The following is an 18611-nucleotide window of genomic DNA, read 5'->3' on the forward strand; positions in this document are numbered from 1 at the left end:
GTTGGATCGGGCTGAGATTTTGACAGCAGCTTCTAGACACGTTGATCTTCATTCTGAACGGTTGGATCGAAGATTGGTGGTGTGGAAGCTAGCCGTTTTGACAGAAAACGGAGCTATCAGTTTTATGAGTTTTTCTCAAATAATTCTCCTTTAATCTTGTTGTAATCCGAGAATAAGTTGTTCTTAATGATATATATATATCCCTTAGTTGAATCTGAGGAAGAATAATTGTGAACCATTATTTGTTGATACTGGAAGTTTTTAGGTGGACTACAGTCCCGTGGTTTTTCCCGCATCGGGTTTTCCACGTTAAAATGTTGGTGTTGATTTTGTGATTATTTGTATTATATTTGATTATTGTTTGATTCTGTTTTACTACACAAAGAGGGAAATAATTGGAACTTGTGAATTGTGAATTGTACTGAGTTTTCCCAACACTATTATACCTTTCTATCCCATGCAATCCACCTCACTCCCCAGATCTGCTTGCTGTGAAATAGAAAAAATTTGTAGGGGTTTTATGTGGACAGATTGTGAGGGGAGTCAACGACTTCACCTTGTCAAATGGAAAAGGCTTTATCAGACGAAATGTGAGGGTGGTCTACGATTGTGGAGTACGCAAAGCATGAACAAGGTGTTTTTAATGAAGTTAGGGTGGGGTATTTTGAACGATAAGTGTAGCTCAAGGGAATGGCTTCTGAGAGCCAAGTACGTCAAGTCACAGGTAGAAGATCAGCAGCTGCACTCTAGGAACACGGATTCCTCCGTTTGGAAGGGAATTTGCAAAGCGTGGCCTCAAGTCATTGCAGGTACGTACAGGCTGGTCCATAGGGAATGGAAAGAAAATCATGTTTTGGAAAGATGTTTGGCTTGAAGGTTTCGGTCAATTGTTACAGCATGTGGCACATGAATCTTCTGTGAAGGAAAGCAATGTGTTAATGGAGGATATGGTCACGGTTGATAATCAATGGAGTCAGGAGGAACTTGCTCACCTTCTTCTCATGCAGGTATTAATGGCATTTGCGAGCCATCATGTCCCTCGTAAAGAAATGGAGGACGATACTATTTTCAGGAGCAATTCCGTAAGAGGAGAATTCATAATCAAGTCTGCTTACAGAGCTCAAGAACAACCAGTCTTTAATTAAAGATTTCGAGAATTCACAATCAAGAACAACATGGGTACATGGATAAAGATATATTTTTTGAGAGACCAACTTTACAGCAGATTGGCCGAGAAACTTTGATTTATCTTACAATCCACTTGCTAAGAAAGATTAGATTGTTAATGTTTTCTTGTGGATTTATATACTATTTTGCTCATTTAATTAATTTAATTTAATTTAATTTCACCCGGGTATTTAATATTTGAAAGAAAAAAAACTCTCACTCTCTTTTACTTATCAATAAAATTCTCTCAGTTTTTTGCCCTCCACAAACCCAAGAAATCAAAATCTTCTTTCGTCGAACAATCGAATCTTTTTTTTGGTTTCGAAGTTGTGGTCTTGATGAAGAAATGATCGACTAATTAATTAGTAGTAGTATATTAATATAAGTAGTGAGGAGGCCAACAGTGCACCCAGTGGAGGCCCCAACGTGACAGATGGCCCACCAAATGAAGGACGTTCAAGGGATGCCTGGAATCCCTGGCAGCTTGACTAAACCAGTTCGAGCTTGGTCTTGTTTCTGTCTGTGTCATGGCCACCGCCTCTGACTTCCGCTCTGTCACTGCCAAGGGCGGAGCCATGTTGAAGGTTGAGGTTAATTAAGATTTTACTAATATTTTTTTATATTAAAAATTTATTTATCTGTTTAGTGAAAATGAAATTTTAAAAATTATTATTTTTTATTTTTTTATATTTATTTTTATTAAAAAAATAATCAACAGAAAATATTTTTCAATTAAAAAAATTTAGCTTGATTTTTATAAAAATATTTTCCTTTAATTTTAAGGAAAAAGCATTTTCTAAAAGTAAAAAATTTAGAAATATTTTATTAATTTTTAATTATAATAAATTTGATCCTCGAACTTTTGATAACTATATATATTTTTTTTAATTTTTTAATTTCACTCAAAATTTAATTTAATTTGATTGTCATATTAACTTTTGATCATCATTTTTATTATTGATATTTTTTTCTTATTATTTTTTAATTAAAATTTTTTATCTATCAAATTTAGTCCCTATTCTTTTGATTGTTATTTATTTTATTTAAAATAATTTTTAAAATTGTAATTATTATGATTTTAATTTCATTACCTTTCAATTTTTTTATATATTAGATTTGATCTTTATTATTTTTATTGTTATTTATTTTACTTGAGGTAATTTATGAAATTAGATTTTTTTTTAATTTTATTTTCATTCAACTTTTTTATTTATAAGATTTGTTCCTCGTTATTTTAATAAACTTAAAAATAAAATATTAATAAGTTATTTTACAGTTTATTTTTTATTAGAAAATATTTTTCAATTTATTTTTATGACACTACCAAATATAAAAAAATAATTCACTTTTTAAGAATTCACTTTTAAAATAAAACTACTTTCTAAAAAAAATTATTTTTCAGTGAACAAACAAGGCTTAATATTAAATTAGTCCAGGTTACATTTAACTAAATTAGCTAAAAATATATATTTTTTATCCTTCAAATTACCCATCTTTTTTTAATTAAAATCTCCATTTTTTTAAGATAAAAGAGCCAAAATTGAAAATCATATGCTCCTTTGTGCTGAATAAATTCTTGTTTTCCAATATATTTAACTCATAAAATTTAACAAAAGCAACACACCTTTTCTTCTTTTATTTATTGTATGGCATTATCGATCACACAAATTCAAATTAATTTTGTTGTAAGTACTAAAATATTACTTTAAATTTTAAAAAATATTAAATTTGATTTTCTCCTTGTTGGATGTATACAATTTACTTTTATACAATATATAATTAACATACCACATATAAATATTTCATATAAGGTTGACATTCTATATGTATTTAAATTAAGATTTTATTATTAACTTTATAAATTCATATAAATGAGTTAATAATTGATTTAAAAAAAAAATCTGTATATTTGCTTAATAGTCTAGGACAAAAGGAATTCCTGGCTCTACTCTTGATCACTGTCTTTTGGTTATATTTTTTTTCTTTGAAAAAAATACCCTTTTATGCTTTTCTTCAGTTTGTATAGAATCATGGGCAGAATTGGATTTCCATGTGTTAAAGTTTTCAGCTTTTGTGTGAAATTACTTGAAATAAGTGAAATGTGGAGTTAATTTGACATGAATATTTTCTGCAGCAGTTACCTTGTTTTTTTTTTTTTTTTTGGTAGAAAAAAATGTGGTTAAATTGTTTCCACATTTCCGGGCCGGGTCGCGCAAGGAGAAGCCCTCCCCAAGGTGGTGGCTCCTGTAGGACTAGAACGCTGGTTTGCCTCTGAGGGACACAAGCCGCTTACCACTTGGCACAACCCTTAATGCTGTCAGTGTTCAAATCTTACAGAGTCTTTCCGTGGCTGTTGTTGATATTTATACCCTTTCGGTGAGACGGAGCTTACGAAAACCGATCATTTTGCGTCTCTTTACCATTGGAGCTGTTCTGATTTAGTCACTCGCATCTGGTTGCTTGCATCACTCACTCCAAGAAAATGGGTTTCCTTAGAGTGCAGATGACATTCACCCTTGCGTTTGCTGCTGCATGTGCATCTGCATCTGCTGGGATCGAGAATGATCTTAGTAGATGCTCTGTGAACTCCTGTGCTAGACTTGAAACTGCTACTGCTATGGAGCCGCTTTGCTATTCTCTTGAACTTCTGATGACAGTGTGAGAATCCCAGGTCAGGTAGATGCAGGGGCGGAGCTGAGATTATTTGATAGGAAAGGATTAATATAATAATACATAATTTTTTTTTAAAATTTTCTATACCTCAATTATTAAAAATAAAAATTGTATGATTTAGTTTTATTTAAACAATTTATTATAAATATATTATAATTTTTGTATAAAATAAAAAATTTAAAATAATATCAAATTAAATAAAAGCTATAAAGTTAATTTTATTTTTATAATGTATTTATCACTTTAATTTTATTAATTTTTATACCTATCAAATATAAACATATAAGAAATAAGAAATATTAGCTAAAGCGATGCATTATTTATATTTGATAAAATTTAAAAAAAAAATAATAATAATTCTTATATATTTATTTTAATTGTGCTCATCATTTTTTCATGGAGTAGAAATTATCGATTATCATATTAATTTTTTTATATTTAAAAAATCAAATAATTTATAAAAAAAATTATCCTTCATCTAATTATAAAGTCTGATTATAAAGTCTTGTTTTAACAATTTTCATTGTTAAAAAAGTTTGTTTAATAGTTATTAAAATAGAAAAAGTCAAAATAAACTGAATCAACTAGTCAATAAATAAATAAATTGTTAATTATTTTATTTAACTAATCTTTGATATAAATTAATAATTGATAATATATTTTCTTAACTTTCAATGATTGGGTATATTAAATTTATAATTTTGCAATTAAAATTTTAAATGAGTTTGTTTTTTTGTTATCAAGATAAAACTTATTAATGAATAAAAATATATTTTTAACATTGAATAATTTATAATTATATTGAGGGTATAAAGTTGTATGAAATTAGCTTAATAATAATTATATATTCATTAAATTTATTATTTATTATTTAACTCTTGTAAATGATAATCCACCGTACATCGGGTGTTTAAATGTACTGGGCATGCCACGTGAATCTCAGGGAGGATTGAGGCAGCATATGTGTAACATGATCAAGCGCGGAAGAGGCCAATTCCAAGCAGCACCTTTTATTTCACCTGACAAGTAATCGTGCTTCACGATTTGTTTGTGCCACTGGCAAACTCCTCGCAGCATGGTTTTTTCTGCAACCTGATTCTTTTAGTCACTTTAAGCATTGCCGCTTTTTATTTTTTATTATTTCTTTTACATCCAATGCTTGTTGTGAAAATTAATTGGGAATTTAAGGAGCATTTGTTTTGCACAAAAAGATTTACATGAAAATTTTTTCCTTATTAATTTTCTTGTTTTTAATTCTCATAATTCTAGAGAGATAAAAAAAGTTCTTTTTATATAATAAATAAATAAATAATGAATGGTATTCGTTTACATATATAAGCAAGGATGCACGTTTAAAGGTATCAAAAAAACAAATATTTTTATTTTTACTAAGCGATTACAGCATGTATATATTTTTTTTAAGATTAACATGCGTGTTTAGACCAACTTGCACGCATCACGACTAATCTCACAGGCTCTGAAGTTAACGACCATTATATAAGTAATTAAGGACTCGAACCTGAGACCACAGAGAGAGCAAACCTCTTGATCCTAAATTTTTACCACTTGATTAATTGTGTTTGCCTATTGGTACATCGCATCCTCTTTTTTCATTAATTTAAATTTTAATTAGCACTCTATTTTATTTTAAAATTGTATTTATTAATCTTTTTAGTTAATTGTTTTTATATTTTCACAATACTTCAATATATAGTTTATTATAATTTATACTTAAAAACAAATTTCCTCTAAGATGTTAGATACACAAGTTGTATCCGCATGATGTATATAACACTAAACCTAGAAAACCTCTACCCTTTCATAAGGTGAAGAACGCCTAAACTGAGTTAAGCATTTTATTGCCCACCTTTCATTCAAAGTCACAAGCATGCACCTGCTCTCCTCTTGCTCATACCTAGACAGATGGGTTTGGGTTTATTAGATTTATCACTCGCCCCTCCTCCACATTTAGAATTTCAAGATTTCGAATATAATAGAATAAGATGTTAATGGTGTAAATATATTTTAAAATATTATAACTTTTCTCAATCCAGAAACACAAATATGTTATTTAATTGCATTGCTAGTAGAATTTTAAATCAATTTTAAAATAATAAAAGAATATGTTAATGATACAATTTTAATATATGGATCGATAACCAATAAATAAATTATTAGTGCTAATTAAATATTGAAATGGAAAACTAATCTTTCTCCTTAAAACAAAAAAAAAGATAGTTCTATATACAAATATTTAACCCCAATTTTTTTCCTTCCTTGTGTGTTTAGTTTCTTTATAATATAATTTTTTTCAACTTGTGTTCATATACTTTCCTTTATAAATAGAAAAGAGAAGGGGAGATAAATTTTGGCTATATATAACATGATAAACCAGTATACATACTCATAATCAATGCATTGTTGATCATAATCGCCACTGGGCAATTGGAACTATATATAGTCAAACAATGCCCTGGATTGAGCTATAAAAGGGTATCGTCTATTTCTCTTGGGCGGCCGATAAATCCATGAAATATTCAACTATATAGAAAAAGTCCCACGAATTCTGAACTTGTAAGAAAGGATTAAAAGACTCCTCCAATTCCGTTGATGCTTTACAAACATGGCAGATGGTTTTTTCTTCTTCTTTTTCATTACTTGTTCCTTTGTGCTAGGTTTCCTCTCTATATGCAAGAGAAAGTTTGACCTAATTTCGTATCACAAGAATAGTGTTTTGAGTGCGTAAGAAAGAAGCAATGGCAGCCCATAACGGTCTTTCTCTTCTCTTTATTGCCAGTGCATACAAGGCGGGTGGTAACGGCCAATTTCTTTGAGATTTCTGAAACCCAAGCCATTGTCTTCCCATGCTGAATATATATTAAGCTTTCATGTGACCTCGAGCACTTCATGAAAAGAAAGAGAGAGACGGCATGGCAACGCCCAAGGAAGATGAAATAAGGCTTTATCAATGTGCAAGAAAGTATGAAAAAATTGTCAAACAGGTAAGTTGATGTCCGTTACCAAATGTGCTCTAGTTTTTATTATATTGCCCCACTAGTAATTAAGATTATTCTTCTTTTTTGCTGTGCACCTAACCCTTTCCCCCCCCTAACATAAACTCTATTTAATTAAGATTATTCTTCTTTTTTGCTGTACACCTAACCCTTTCCCCCAACATAAACTCTACTGCTACTATTATTATTATTATTCTACACATCGAGAGAGGGAACGGGCCTTGAATTACACAAAAAAAAATGGGTTGGCATTCCGAACGGGCCTTGAATTACACAAAAAAAAAAAAAAGGGTGGCATTCCCCTGCTTAAGTCCCACCCTACCTGTACCAGGAGGTGAAACCGATCGAGACCTCCAAGTAGAAAGCTCAAGGAGCAAGTTTATTCCTCCCTGAACTACCAAGCTATCAAAAAAATATAAATTTCCATTTTTTTTCCTCGTTTCATATGTATTGCAGCATAGCACAGAAGCACAATATGGAGTACTGTTTTAAAAACTAAGAGATTAATTAGTAATCTTTTACTCTCTGGTGAAATGAAAATTGATTTGAGTTGATATTTTTTTCTATTTCTCGGTTTGATGAGCTGATTGAGATGATGAACACCAGAACCAGACTGCCAAAGCGACGACGAGTATCCTCAGTAAGATTCTTTTTATTAACATTAGTTGGAATCTATTTTACGTGTATATATCATCATTATATTATAGTTTTTGATGAGGATAAACATTAGCAAAACGTGAGAAGAAAAGAAAATTTTGAACTCAAAATATTCTTACGAGGCAGAGGGATGCATGTGAGCATGAACATGAGCATTGGAACTCTAAGGACCTCAAAGTAATTAGTGTGTTACAATTGGGCTTCTTCTCTTCATGTTAATCTTATGAAGTAAAGGAGCATATGAATGATCAGTAGCTGATATGATTGTCTAATACTCTAATCTCAGATCTCCATAGTTCTGATACGCGCATCTTATGTACATGCTCTTGCATGTCAAGCACAAAAATAGTAAGAATGGAACCGATGTCTCAGTCTCCATTGTTAATGCTGAGTAGCCGACATTTCTCTTCTAAGAAAAATAGGCTGATATGAAAGACTGGCCAAGATCAAATGAGACAATAGCTTGCATTCAAACGTAATTCTTGGCTAGCTAATTATAGCTTCACAGTATATATAGTTGTATTGCTTTCATAGAGTTCTAGGAGTAGCAGCATTGGCATCAGTACTTGTCCAGCATCCTCAAGTACTCAACCTGACGACAATGAAGTCTTTGTGCAGACTATAACAAAATTTCTCAACGAAATGCGGGCTAACCCTTCAACAGATACTGATAGCTCTACAAGTACAAGAGAAAGAGATCATCCAGAATAGTTTCGTTTCTGTTAGGAATAACTCATGTTGTTTTCAACAGTCTAGGAAAAGATGCCATACAGATAGTTTCTACTAGATTGCCTGACGGGAAGTGACGGGGATAATGGAAATGAATGACAGTGCTATATGCCTACGTTAGCATGTCTATATGTAACTATGTTCAAGTTTTAAGAGAGAAAAAGAGAATTTCTTTCTACAAACTTTTCAAAGGGAATTGTTCGGTATAAGAAAGTTCCTTTTAATTTCTTTGTATCTTCAGTCCTCTAAATAAAACAAAGTATAAATATGACAATATGAAAAAGTTGTTTGCAGAAGGATGACCAAAGTATAAATATGACAATATGAAAAAGGTGTTTGCAGAAGGATGATTTATAAACACAACTGATCAGGACACCTCATTAATCAACAGCTTTCCTTGCCCTTTTTTTCTGTAGAATTGTGCCTTCTCTCATCGAAAAGTTCTGTTTCATGGAGAATAGAGGAGGAAAAGAACAGAAAATCTTCATCAAATGAAAACGAACGAAGAACAGAAAATCTTCATCAAATGAAAAAGAAAAGGAAAAAGAACAGCAGAAATGGAAGCATTTTTCTTCTTCTGCCATATCTTTCTCCAAGAAAAGCATGGAGTACTTCTTCTGATCTGTCAAATAATTTTCTGATCAGTTGTTCTATCAATTAGTTGTTTCAACCTTTCAAGGAGGAAAAACTACACAATAGGAACCTAATATCAGAGAGAAGATAACCAGCAACGAAGATGGAATATCAAGAGTTCATGTCCCGATTAATACCACATAAGAAAAAGAATAGGAAGAGAAAAGGGAGAATTGCAGCAATTCAAAGGTATTGGAAAAATAATGAAAGCTGTAAATAAAGTTGTAAAGAAAAGCAAGTAAATAAAGATAAATTAAAGAACTGAAATTGCATATGTGAAGCTGGCTATTTTTCTCTTGGATGACATATTTATAATGATATAATATTAAAGTTTGAGTTTCGCATAAATATCTAATTCTAATTCTATACAAATTGTTTTTATTAGATAAAGAATTTATAAATTAAATCTTAATATAATCCAAACTGCTATGCATCTTTATATTAATAATCATGTAAATTCTAACTAATCTACAACACTAATAAGTTTTAATAAATTGAGGACTTTCATTTTTAAATAAGATTGAACCTTTTAGTTGACTACGTAGACATTTATTTTTGTGGTTGATCGTTTTTTTTAGATGATCATAACTCATAAACAATTGATTAATCATCACTTCTTGTCGATTAAGCAATCATTTTCTCTGGTCGCTTAGACTAATGATCAATCTTTTACAAAAATGATGACCATACTTTTAAATATTGAACATGTCAACGAATTAATTTATTTTAAATGAAGCGTGGTTTTGAACATGATATTTGGAATTATGCTAGCTTTAATGTTAGGTTGTTATTCTTGTATTAATTATTTAATTAATTTATATTTTATCATCTTCTCCGAATAATCCTCAATCCTTCAAGAATAAATTGCTTAAGAATAATACATTTTATTTGTTTCAAGTATTATGAAAAAAAAATCCCCTTTAATAAGAAATTTCTTCTTCAATAAGATTATATAAATATCAATATATAGAATATATTCATCTCAATTTAGCCTGACATTGTTCTTAGAAACCATACCAACTAATTGAATAAAATGTTGTAATATTGTTGCGAAAAACGACTATCATGAGATTTATTACCATGAATTTTGTACTATTTCGCTTATCATTTCACCTCTATTTTATATTAATAAAAGCTAATTGATTGAGAATCCTCACAGGGATGATGTCACGATGATCAATGTCATCTTCTATTATAATTCATGTGGAGTTAAATCATTATCCTATGTATTATTTCCTCTCAATAAAAAAATAAAATATAAAAACTTTTTTTAAAGTTTGTGCTCACTACGTGTTATTACATTAAGATATTTTTTTATTCATCGTCACTTGTGTGTTTAGTCATTGCATTATTCTAAACTAGGTTATGGTTAACCGACCTTATTAATGCTTTCTTTCAAGTTCTTAAGAAATGCTGGTGATTGTTAGTCAATTAATTTTTTATTTCAAGCACGTATATACTCTATAGAATAATATTTATTTATATCTTTTATGCTAATTCATCAATTTTATCACTATCAATTAACCTCATACATATAATAATATTAGTGACCAACTCTATCCTCTATTATAATCGATTATTCCTAATTTACTATAATTATTTTTTAATCAAGAAATGCTTCTAATTCATAAGTATTCACTATAGTTGTTACATTAGAAAAATTAGTATGAATATCCTTTATTTTTATAAATCATTTTGAAAAGGTATAATTGTCCTAGTAGGCATACTAATATTTTAATATATCAAATAATCCTCTAATTGGTTATGCTATCAATTAATTTTTTTAATCTTTTAAGGAGGAGAAACAATATAATAAGATCTTAATTATGAAATAAAGCAATTAGCAACCTTGCAAATTCAAGTGAAATATAAACTACTAAGATTTTAAACATTTAGAAAAGGTAATTTATCTCAATTAATACCACACAAGAAAAAGAACATGAAGAGAAAAAAATAGAGGAAGATGAATTATAAGAATTCAAAAATATTGAAAAATAATGAAAATGGAAAAGAAAGCATGAAAAACTAAAAAAGAAGATAAATTTGTATAAAAATTGTGTATATAGAGTTAGACATCTTTAACTATAACTAGATGGTCTATTTATAATGGTAAAGTGCTTCATTTTCATGTAAACATTCAATTTTAATACTATAAATTATATCAGTGAAGCAATTATATAATAATCCTTATATACAAGTTTAATAACCATATGAAGCCTAACTAATTTATAATTATGATGAGTTTAATATATTGAGGACTCATGTTCTTAGTATAAATGAATTTTCTGATTATTTGCATTCACTCAAATTACTATGTCTGATTGATTTCTTTAATTAATCATGATTTTTGCTTCTTTAAATCTTTTAGTTGATTAAGACTATTCCAACGTGATTGATTCCATTATTACACTAGATTGATTCTAACTTTATTCTCTTGTTTTATTATAACCAATCATTATTTTTATTTTGATGACATGTAGATGTTTTTTTTTAATGTAAAAAATGCTTCTTATATTTATTTATATCTTAAATAAATGATGGAAGATACCTTGTCAATTAATATTGAAATTGATTGAACATTCAACCATATATGATGTTATTAATGAACATTATTACCCAAAAACATTGACATATCAACCAATCAACTATTTTAACTAAAGGCTTTTCTTGAATAACTTTTTGCAACATGGACTTCTAGACTTCTTGATTTTTTGTACGTAATAAACAATTCATTTATTTTATTTTATTAGAATCAATAATAAAAAGTTTAAGTTATATATTAGCAATAGCATTACTATTTCACTTAAAATACAAGCAATATAGATATGAAGCCAATCTTTTAGTTTCCTTGTCAACCGTGTCTTTCGTTGCCTCCCTTATATAAAAATCAATTTAATCTTGTCTTTACAACTTAGTGCATTTTTTTACCATTGAGACTGTACAATTTTATGCATCATTGCATCCAGGTAGGGTATCGGCAATATCTAATTATTGACACATGGATGATACCATAATGATTGAAAATCATTTTGTATCCTGACCTTGTTGAACTAAGTTATTAGCTTCTGTATTATTTTCACTTACTTTTTTACAATATTTATAGCCATTATATAATGGATATTTTTTTTATTATTATTCAAATACTTTTATATAATTTATGTTATACCTAATATATATTTATTTATTATCCTTGAATAACACTATTTATATAAAATAACTTGATGATCTTAAAATTTAAAAATCACTTACATAACTATCACAAGAATCTTTTTATAAACATATATAATCTTTTTATATGGAATTCTTTTACAAGTCAGTTCAGTATATATATCATTTGACAAACACCTACATATTAGTTTCAATATTAATTTCATGCATCTCTTATACTTTATACTTTAGTTTAGGAAAGCAATTATTTTCTTTTATAAAAAAAATAAACATAATATATATCAATTTCAACAACTCTGATTAATATCCAGTCTTAATAAAATATTAATCAAGAATATTTAGAAACGATACTTTAATGCAATAAAAATCTCATAATTATAACTTTATAATTTTCTATGTAAAATATTTTTATTCCATTTACTTTATTTTTACTCTAGATTCATTAATCAAATATAATATAATTAAATATTAAAAATAAAAAACCTTTATTAATAATAAATATATTTTATATAAATAAAACTATTCCTATGTAACCAACCACTTAATTCTAAATTATATTTTCTATCCATAATTCCCTTATTCAAGGAAATTTATTATTTATTATGACCGGTACAACAGCATTATAATTCATTCAAAATTCTCTTAACTAATAATTCCCTTATTCAAGGAAATTTATTATGACCGGTACAACAGCATTATCATTCATTCAAAATTCTCTTAACTAAAAGCAGATACCTTGTATGTTATGTACATAGCTATGGGTAAGAGACTGAATCGCATTCAAAAACCATTTCCCTTTGTTGGACTCATCAGAAACTGCAATCTCACAGCATTTGAGATCTTCTGTAAACAAGTAAATTATAGGCACTTAGATACACGTAAGGGCAAGTTAGAATTCTGTTCAAGTCACCGATCTATTTTTTTGCGACACTTTAACTTGGTAGCCTCCAGCTTGTTTTTCAAGACTTCCATCCTTCCAACCAGGGCCATGTTTTCCTGGTAATGTCAGAAAGTGTCAGAAAAAAACACACAAATTCAAACTGCAAATAGATTCCAAATAATAGCGAAAATAATAGAATTCCAGGTCCTCCTTGATCATTAGGGTCCAGACTCCAGAAAAAGATTATAAATAGGAAAGGTGGTTTTTTTTTTTTGTTACGCTAAAATCCTACTCAAGCAACATTATCAATTCTGGAAGTTTTCAGTAGTAGACAAAAGGCATGAGCACAGTTTCACATGATGATGAATTTTCATTTGAGAAACAAACTATGTTTGGCAAAAAACATGACCAAGCTACTTGATTCTAGAGTTCCTTTATTGTTGAAAGAAAAATTCCAGAAAATGTATCAAATAGATCTCAACCAGAAAAAATGAGTATCAGAAGGAAGAAACAAAAGAACTTGCGACAGTAAGCAACTAGATGTTTGATGTTGGAGAGTCACCTTTTGTAGCATTACCAATTGCTGGTTAATGGTGGCAGCATCCTCCACTTTCTGCCTTATCTGTGCCACAAGATACAAGAAAAATTTAGTAAGATGCAACAGGCTGAGATTTTAGGTCCTATATACTTTCAAGAGAAATTGACAAACGGAAATCACAATCCCATTTGAAATATCAACTCCAGTTTGTCCTTTTACCATTTTACCTCTATATTTTGTTCTTTTTTCCTTTTTAGTTTTCATTTCGACATTTATTTCTAAAAAAGCAATCATCAGTACCAATAGCTATCCCTTACAGATGGCTATCTGTCAATTGCAATCAGTAGAATTCATTGCCAACTAATTGGTGGTGGTTGACAGTGACTGCTAATCACAAGTGATTGGCAGAGGTCATGCAACCAACAATTGTCAATTGGTGATTGCAAATCATCACTGACCGGCACTCACCAGTGGTAATGGTAATCAAGAGGACAGGGTAATAGATAATAAGTTATGCTAATAATATGTGAAATTAGGGAAAGAAACAAACTCGTGAAAATATTTGAAAACCATTTCTACAGATTTCCAAAATTGTGGTCACTGTTTACTGGTTTTCATTTTTTAGTGGGACAATACAAATAGATAAGTTTTCACAGTTTGTTCACTGACATTTCAACACAAAAACTGAAAACCAAAAGCAAACATGGTATCAAACAACAAAAAAGCTTCTAAGTTCCCAACATGAATATTATTGCTCCAAACCCACCAGCATTATAAGATATCATTGATATCATATGAAACAGAAATGTGCAAGTTTTGACTATTCCATGAGCTGAAAATTGAGGTGCCTATCCACATGATGGTTCAGAAAGCACATTTTCTCTTACACATGCACACCACATACATAGAAATGTCAAAACCGCCCATTTGCCAGCAGAAATATTAATAACATCCAAAGATAATGGAACATTTCCCTCAGAATTATTCTTAAGTTAAGCTCCAATATTTGCAAAAAGCACAAGAATAATTCAATAATTATTCTGGCTTGGCTAAATCATCTGGTTAGAAAAATGCAATGTCTCCATACAAGAATAATTCAATAATTATTCTGGCTAAATCATGTGGTTAGAAAAATGCAATGTCTCCGTTGAGTATTATGTTCACCCAAATATAGTATTCAAACCCAGATGTACAGCTGTTACACAAACGACCTTCCAAGAGCAGCAAAATTAATGCCCAGAACAACCAATGTAATAACATTTTCACAGCAGTTTCACTACATGATTTCATTTTTATAATTTGATATTCATGTAAGGTAACTCTTTCAATCTCGTGGACGCTATACATATAAAGTTTCTAATTGCTTTGTGTATATATTAGCACTGCCATATAACATACTTCCGTTCAAATCACATTGGACTCCTTATTCTTCATACGTAATATTATCAACTTTGATTTCCACTTGAAAATCCAGGGCATTGCAAAAGTAGCAACTAGAAGACATAACAATGCTCATGGCGCTTGCCAACTTAAAACATAGACCTTTTGACATCAGAAAACCCAATGGAAGGTACAGTTCAAAAATCAATAATTCACTAAATTCAAGGCAAGAATGATGAAGATGTGTCTGGTTAAAGTCGCTGAACCAAAAGGATTCCAACTATAAGCAAATTCAATAATCAGAAGACATAATTAACTTATTACTAGCTCCAAAATGCATTTACAAGATTCATTCATATAGGAAGTTTCTGTTTTTTTCTTTTCCTTCCCAAAGTCAAAGGCAGGAAGATGGTGAGTATCAGTACGAAAGGACTTATGGACTTGGATTATTTGATTAGAGTCGCAAAGATAAAAAGGACAGACCCCTTATAACAGTAAAATTTATATTCCCAACTAAGCAAAGTTAAAAACTTAAAGTGTGCAATGACACCTAGAATAACAAACAGATCAGGAGAAATAGAAGTAAGCACACCTCTACCAGTTGCTTATCACACTTTGCAGCTCTCTCTACCTCCTCATCATATTTCATCCTCCACTCAGCAGATTCATCCAATGCTTCCCTGTTGGCAAGATCGAACTGTCTTCTACAAAATTCCAAAGCACAAAAACACCGTGGAGCTAAGAAGTAGGATGAAGGTAAAACAATTGCATTTGCGCGTTAATTACTAAAATGGACAACACCAGTTATAAGAATTACTGCAATCAACATTATAAAACAGATAAAAATATGGAAAGTATTTTATTGCTGTACTGGGAACAAAAAATATACAAAGTTAATCAGCTTGCTTTCAGAATCAATGACAGCTTTGATTTTACTAGAAAAGAAGCAAACATTGTAAAAATAGCATATAAGCTGGTGAACCAACCCAAAGCCCTTTTCATTTTAAGGACAGAATTCAGTTCTAATGCAAATTGGTTCATTATTTAACTCCAGTTGTACATATTAAATTAGGGTCTGCGATGGAATGTGGACTAACAGAATCATAATTAGTAGTAACAGCCAAAGGCTAGTGTAACTCTACATGCATAATCATACAATCAATCCACTTAAGTGGCTCTCTAATTCAAGCATAATCACGTTAATAGGAGTGAAATTTGTAAAGCCAACTGAAAAGCTCTTTGCGAATCAAGAAATAAATAAATAAAAGGTAAAAGTTGAGGGCATTTTTTAGCTCCAGGCTTGTGTAATATAACATCGTTGAATTCTCAAAAACATTGTACATTTTACAAAATGGAAGAAAACCCACTAATTTTCTCACCAAAATCATACCTACCAACAATAAAAGCATGTATTTTGGTGATTAGATCAAAAGAAAGAAAGAAACCTTATCACTTCGGTGTCATCAGAGGAGATAGCATAGTCAATTGTCCAAAGCCTGAAATAGACTGCAAATCCCAAAATCATTGCCACCATTAGACCCACCAGTATCTTCTTCCTTTCACCTCCCATTTTCTGTCACTACTCAGTACAAAGTTTACAGTAGGAGCATGGATGGGGTTCTTTTTGCATCTCTCTGGAAATTGCTTCTCTCACTGTTACCAACGGCAATTGCAAAACACCGCAAACGTTGCCTTCTTCCCTTGCCAACGTGGCCTTCCTTCACTTACTTTTCAGCTGGGCGGCTTCGGATTCTCTCACGATGCGTCTACTTTACCCGTCCATTTTAACTGCGTTACATACAGTGTTTTATAAAAAGTTAACTTTTAAAAAAAAATTATTTTTTATATTTTTTTAAATTATTGTAATACTTTAGTTTTTGCATTTTCCAATCCCGTTAATCACACAATTGTCCATGTGTTCTTAAGTTTCTACGGATTTGCCCTTACACACACTTTCTTTTCTATGGATTATTCCCTTTTATTCTAGGTTCTCTCCTTGGATTTTCCCTTAATTTTATTTTATTTATATAAAACAAATCGCCGTTTGCCCCTCTGATTGTAATGGAAAAGCATTCATGAAGGAATGGTGTTTGCCTGTTTTTATTTTGTTAACTTATTATTAAAAGTTAAAAGTCTTATCAACTTATTATTCTTTTTATGGAATATATAACATTTAAGTCAATATTAAAATAAATATAATAAAAAATGTGTAACTGTGAAACCCATTTATTGAGCTTGTATAAAAAGAAAAGGAAAGTCTTGAATTCAAATCTTAAAAGAGGGGTAAAATAGTAAAATTCAATATCCAATGCTTTAACTTTTTTATTATTAAAAATAACATATATTTTGAAATATCTAAATCAAAGAAAAAAAACTCTCTTTTACGTGAACTAGGTACATTATAATTGGAGGTAATACATTTACAAGATACCTTTCTATTAAAGCACCCAATTGAATACTTAACCTTGTTATTAAGTAATACTTTAAAAGATGTGGGAAAATATTGTAGTTTTCCCACACTTGTATTTACATATTATAATTATAATTATAATTATAATTATATAATTTATATATTACTTAATTATACTTATAATAATATAATAATAATAATAACATATACTAAAATACTCTAAGCTATAGTTTTTTTCTTTTTCGTTTTTTTATGCCTTTATAGGTTTTTTTTGTGTTTTTTTTGTTTAATAGTTTTTAAATTTAGTTTGTTAATTTTAATTTTTTTTATTTAGTTATCAGATTTTCATGATATGAATCTCGAATTTGACGGGTTAACTTAGTATGATAGGTTAATCCGGAATTTATTTTTGCTTTTTTTCTTTTTAATTAATTTTTTTTATTTAGTTTGGTTTGTTAATGTTAAATTTTTTTCTATTTAATCATCAAACTTTCATAATACGTATCCTGGGCTTGATGGGTTAATTTGGTTTAATGGTTTAACCTAGTTAACCCGTCAATTTTTTTTTCTATTTAGTTATCAAAATTTTATGACGTGAATTTCAGGTTTGACTAGTTAACCTGATTTGAAAAATTAACTCAGTTAATTCAGATTTTTTAGCCATACCCATATCCAAAGTTATTGGGTCTGGTGTTACAGTCAAACTCGCTTAAACTTAAATCATGTAAGTTTAATATTATTATTAATATTATAAATATTACTTTTGAATTAGGTATTGTAGTAAAATTCAAGACTCTTTGATATAACCTCACTTAAAGATCTAATACTTCTAGATCTTAGTTTTTTTATATATAAAAAAAAAAAATTAACTCATGATATCGTGTGAGTCATATAACTAGTTATTTTTCAAAACTTGTAATTTAATAACTATTCTATTTAAAAAGAAAAGGAAAAAGAAAAATTTCCTATTTAAGGTGAAAATTAAATGATTAAAAAATTAAATCAATTAAAAAATTGTATGAATGAACTAGTAAACAATATAAATAGTTTTTACAATAATAATTAAAAATGTCAGACTCAAGTTACTATGAACTTGAATAACCATCAAGTCTAAACACTTTAAATTTAATAACTATACTAGATTCATATTAATTAGATCTAAAAAATATATTATACTTGTGCTAGAATATCTGAATTTGAAAATAATATTATATTCATGTTTGGACTTTATAATTATCCAAACTCAGGTACCTAAGTTTAGAAATTATAATAGACTCAAACATAAGTGTTAGGATACCGGCATGCAAACCCGATAAGACAAAAGGTAAGGGACAAGATAAAATGAGAAATGACACACAAGAA

General features: G+C 29.4%; 1 protein-coding gene across 1 annotated transcript; it reads right to left on the reverse strand.

Annotated features, from left to right (window-relative positions):
* Positions 1 to 12705: 12705 nt before the first annotated feature.
* LOC105142558 (uncharacterized) lies at positions 12706 to 16605 on the reverse strand. The gene is made up of 4 exons (XM_011050244.1): positions 16285 to 16605; positions 15432 to 15543; positions 13484 to 13543; positions 12706 to 13037 (listed from the first exon to the last, which is right to left on the reverse strand). Exons 1-4 carry the CDS (start codon positions 16407 to 16409, stop codon positions 12948 to 12950), a joined length of 387 nt encoding a protein of 128 aa, XP_011048546.1. The 5' UTR covers positions 16410 to 16605; the 3' UTR covers positions 12706 to 12947.
* Between the last annotated feature and the right edge of the window lie 2006 nt (positions 16606 to 18611).

The sequence above is a fragment of the Populus euphratica genome, unplaced genomic scaffold (genome assembly GCF_000495115.2).
Source record: "Populus euphratica unplaced genomic scaffold, PopEup_1.0 scaffold242.1, whole genome shotgun sequence".
Taxonomy (NCBI): Eukaryota; Viridiplantae; Streptophyta; class Magnoliopsida; order Malpighiales; family Salicaceae; genus Populus; species Populus euphratica.

Coding starts and splice junctions, on each gene's coding strand:
- LOC105142558 (XM_011050244.1), bottom strand. CDS start 16,409: ATGGGAGGTGAAAGGAAGAAGATACTGGTGGGTCTAATGGTGGCAATG. Junction 15,544..16,284: donor GATGACACCGAAGTGATAAG/GTTTCTTTCTTT, acceptor GGAATTTTGTAG/AAGACAGTTCGATCTTGCCA. Junction 13,544..15,431: donor GTGATAAGCAACTGGTAGAG/GTGTGCTTACTT, acceptor CTTGTGGCACAG/ATAAGGCAGAAAGTGGAGGA.